General features: G+C 37.6%; 1 protein-coding gene across 1 annotated transcript; it reads left to right on the top strand.

Moving 5' to 3' along the window:
- On the top strand, positions 1–3,217 carry LOC105164662 (mitochondrial carrier protein CoAc1). Its single transcript, XM_011083370.3, has 7 exons — positions 1–1,066; positions 1,242–1,327; positions 1,410–1,617; positions 1,739–1,871; positions 2,126–2,310; positions 2,686–2,805; positions 2,973–3,217. Exons 1-7 carry the CDS (start codon positions 875–877, stop codon positions 3,072–3,074), a joined length of 1,026 nt encoding a protein of 341 aa, XP_011081672.1. The 5' UTR covers positions 1–874; the 3' UTR covers positions 3,075–3,217.
- The last annotated feature ends 288 nt before the right edge of the window (positions 3,218–3,505 follow it).

Here is a 3,505-nt window from a genome sequence, read left to right as displayed (position 1 = left end):
AAAGACTTCTACTTAGGTCCTGGAACTGTTGAAGTATTAATCTCTTTCAGTTTTGTAGGTATTTGTTTCCCACTATAACTGTCACTTTCACCATTATTTTCCGGAATCTCTTTCCAGTCAATTGGCCGTTCCAAGAAACGAGGAAAGGGGAGAATAAGAACAACTATATATAACTACTCATTCGTTTGAGAATGATTGAACCATACGGGACACAAGAAAGCCTCATCTTTTAGCCGTTTCAAGTTGCAACTTGAAACAGAACACTCTTTTATTGTCTTTCATCAACAAAGGAATTTGATATTTTGTGGGGTTATTAGTATCTTTGAGTGTTGTTATTCCTTTTATTGAGTAAAAGAATCAATTTGTTACCTTTTTTTACAGCCAGAGTTTGGGTTTAATCAAATAGCATCAATTGGGCTTTTCAGATTTAGGCTGTTGCGCCATCTGGGAAGCACTTAGTTTGCAAGTTTTGATATAGGGCGTTGATTCGGTGGAAATATTTGATTTCTTGATTGACAGGATTCTGATTCTTGCATCTTTGTGTATTGCTTCTTGAGAAAGATTTTGGCTTTCATTTGAAGAACATTTTCTTGTGGATCCATGAGGGTTGTATTTCAATCGTGAGGGTTCTGTCCTTGTTCTTTTCAGTTTTTGATGCATCTTTTCCTGACTGAAGGGGAGGATTGGCTTGTGAACATAGGGTTTGTTCTCAGGCCATTTGTGTTTCCTGTTGAGCAGAAAGTGTTCTCTTTCTCTATCTCAAGAGATATACCAATTGAAGAGTGGAGGACAAGTAGTTTTTGTTGGATACTAGGAATTAAAGGAGAAGGCCAGGTTTTGATTACTGGATTTGAGAATAAAAGGATCTTGGAAAATGGATTCTTCGCAAGGATCCACTCTGTCATCAAATGTGTCTAGTTTTGTGGATGGATCATCTGCAAGTGCAGAGATTAAATATTTTGATAGTGTTCCTGTGTATGTTAAGGAATTGATTGCTGGAGGTGCTGCTGGTGCATTTGCTAAAACTGCAGTTGCTCCTTTGGAACGAATTAAAATACTTTCGCAGGTGAATGATTATTCTCATTTTCTCTCACGTTTCAGAGCTTTTACCTGATGGAGATTTTTTCTTTTTGTATATAACCTTATCATCCTTTTGAATTTCAATGGTTATAAATTGTATTATGTTGGTCATCAGTAATCTCCTGTCCTAATTGCTTTTAACGTTACCTTTGCCCTTGTAGACTAGAACCCAAGGATTTCATTCACTGGGGATATTTCAATCACTAAAGAAGCTACTGAAGCATGAAGGTGTTGCAGGATTTTATAAGTAAGGTTTAAATGTTGTTCTCTACTTCGCTGTCTTAAGAGTTTCCAAAATACCAATGTGGATTATTCTTTGGGTGATCCAGGGGCAATGGAGCTAGCGTACTTCGGATTGTTCCCTATGCGGCATTACACTTTATGACTTATGAGCAATATAGGTTATTGATTTTGGACAACTACTCTGCCCTGGGAACAGGGCCAGTTGTAGATCTTTTGGCTGGTTCTGCTGCTGGAGGAACTGCAGTTTTATGTACTTATCCCTTGGATTTGGCCCGTACAAAACTTGCTTACCAGGTACTAGGCATTTTAAGTTTGTCTCATGTAAGAAGTTTCCATATCTTCTTAGTCCCATCATATGTGTTGGTTGCTTAACATGATACCTTAGGTTTTTAATCTACTTGCTTCTCTTTCATAGATTGTAGACACAAGAGGAACTATGCAGCTAGGGAAGAGACAATTTAATGCACCTCCTGCTTACAGTGGAATCAGAAATGTGATAGAGAGAGTATACAAGAATGGGGGAGTGCGCTCCCTCTATCGTGGGATAGGTACATTTGAATTCTATAGTCATTTCTTTCATTTGCATAGTGTCTCAGGTTATCCTTTTACCCATTGATCCGACACAGAAGCTCTCAATATATGGTACACAGTACAATTATTTACAACAATGTATTTCTTCCTCTGATTACCCTCTGTGTTAGGTATAAATTTGTCGTTTGCTTATGATGCTAAACTTTATGAATGTATTTGCAAATATATTGTTGCGACCAAAATTAATGAGCAAAAACTACATTTTGTACAGGTCCAACACTTATTGGTATTCTTCCCTATGCTGGACTGAAGTTTTACATCTATGAGGAACTTAAGAGGCATGTTCCTGAAGAGCACCAGAAGTCCATCTTACTGCGATTATCATGTGGAGCTATGGCCGGTTTACTTGGGCAGACTTTCACGTATCCATTGGATGTTGTCAGGAGGCAAATGCAGGTAGTGCATTATTCTCTATCCTCTACTCTCTACTTCTGAGTATTTGTCGATTTCATCTTTACTTTTTGTGACATCAAATTGCTCAAATAGATCGGTCAGGTGTTAAAAGTTTCAGTATATAATATAATTATATATCCATAGCAAGTATTGAAAATACTAGTTACAGGAATTGATGAGTTCACCGTTTAGCTTCTGAAGTGGTTTCTTACATAGTATATGATTAATGAGTTGCCTACTATTATCATATCAGATAGTTTTGCAGTCTCCTTACAAGTATTGCCATTTCCATATATTTATCATGAATGATGCTGATAAATTTGTGTGTGCTCTTACTCATTGCAGTTTCTTCAAATTAGTAACTTTAAGCTATTTCAGGTTGAGCCTTCAGCGCAAGGTGGTGTCAGATACAGAAGCTCGTTTGAGGGGCTCGTTTCTATTGTTCGTGTTCAAGGTTGGAGACAATTGTTTGCCGGTCTTAGCATTAATTATATCAAGGTAATTTTATGCAAAAAGAACTAAACTTTTCTCCGAAATGGTCTCATGGTGCTTGTTTTCTTGGGAACGGTTCAAGAGAATAAATCTTTCTAGTGCTCGCACTATCCAGACACCAAGTAAAAGCTACTCCTGTAACGTGACTTATGACTCTTTGATCTTTGTTGCAGATCGTTCCATCGGTAGCAATTGGTTTCACGGCATACGACATGATGAAGACTTGGCTGGAAATACCTCCTCGGCGAAACTCAAAAGCCGTATCTACTGCATAACTAATATTACTTTGATAAACCAGCAGAAGCTTGAAGATAATGGTATTAGTCCCTTTTAATTAGTGAGCTCTGAAAGGGATGTGGTACATGGATTCGTTCAAAAGTTCTGGCTTCCATCAATACAATTTGCTATTATATCCAAATTTTAAAAAAGGAAAATCACATACACTATATATATAATGACAGTTCTCACACATTGGACTGCAGGGCAAACTACTCTTATCAAAAACTTGAATTCAAACCCTCAATAATGACACTCTCTGCTTAGCTCAGTCTTGATTTTCTTCATACCCCTAGTTACATCTTCAAGCAAAGTTTTCACGCATGCAAAGCCCAATGCAACAGCAACAGATGAACTGATCAACGGAATGTGCAGCCAAACAAGGAACCCGTCTCTTTGTCTGCAAACCTTAACACCCTTAAATTCTACC

This window comes from Sesamum indicum, linkage group LG6 (genome assembly GCF_026168435.1).
Source record: "Sesamum indicum cultivar Baizhima isolate 11 linkage group LG6, ASM2616843v1, whole genome shotgun sequence".
Classification (NCBI taxonomy): Eukaryota; Viridiplantae; Streptophyta; class Magnoliopsida; order Lamiales; family Pedaliaceae; genus Sesamum; species Sesamum indicum.
The sequence above is the reverse complement of the archived record's forward strand: the minus strand, read 5'-3'. Positions and strand labels throughout refer to the sequence as shown.

Excerpts from the sequence above, each read along its gene's own strand:
- LOC105164662 (XM_011083370.3), top strand. The coding sequence starts at position 875 with ATGGATTCTTCGCAAGGATCCACTCTGTCATCAAATGTGTCTAGTTTT. Across the intron at positions 1,328-1,409 it reads GGTGTTGCAGGATTTTATAA|GGGCAATGGAGCTAGCGTAC; the intron begins GTAAGGTTTAAA and ends TGGGTGATCCAG. Across the intron at positions 2,311-2,685 it reads TTGTCAGGAGGCAAATGCAG|GTTGAGCCTTCAGCGCAAGG; the intron begins GTAGTGCATTAT and ends AAGCTATTTCAG.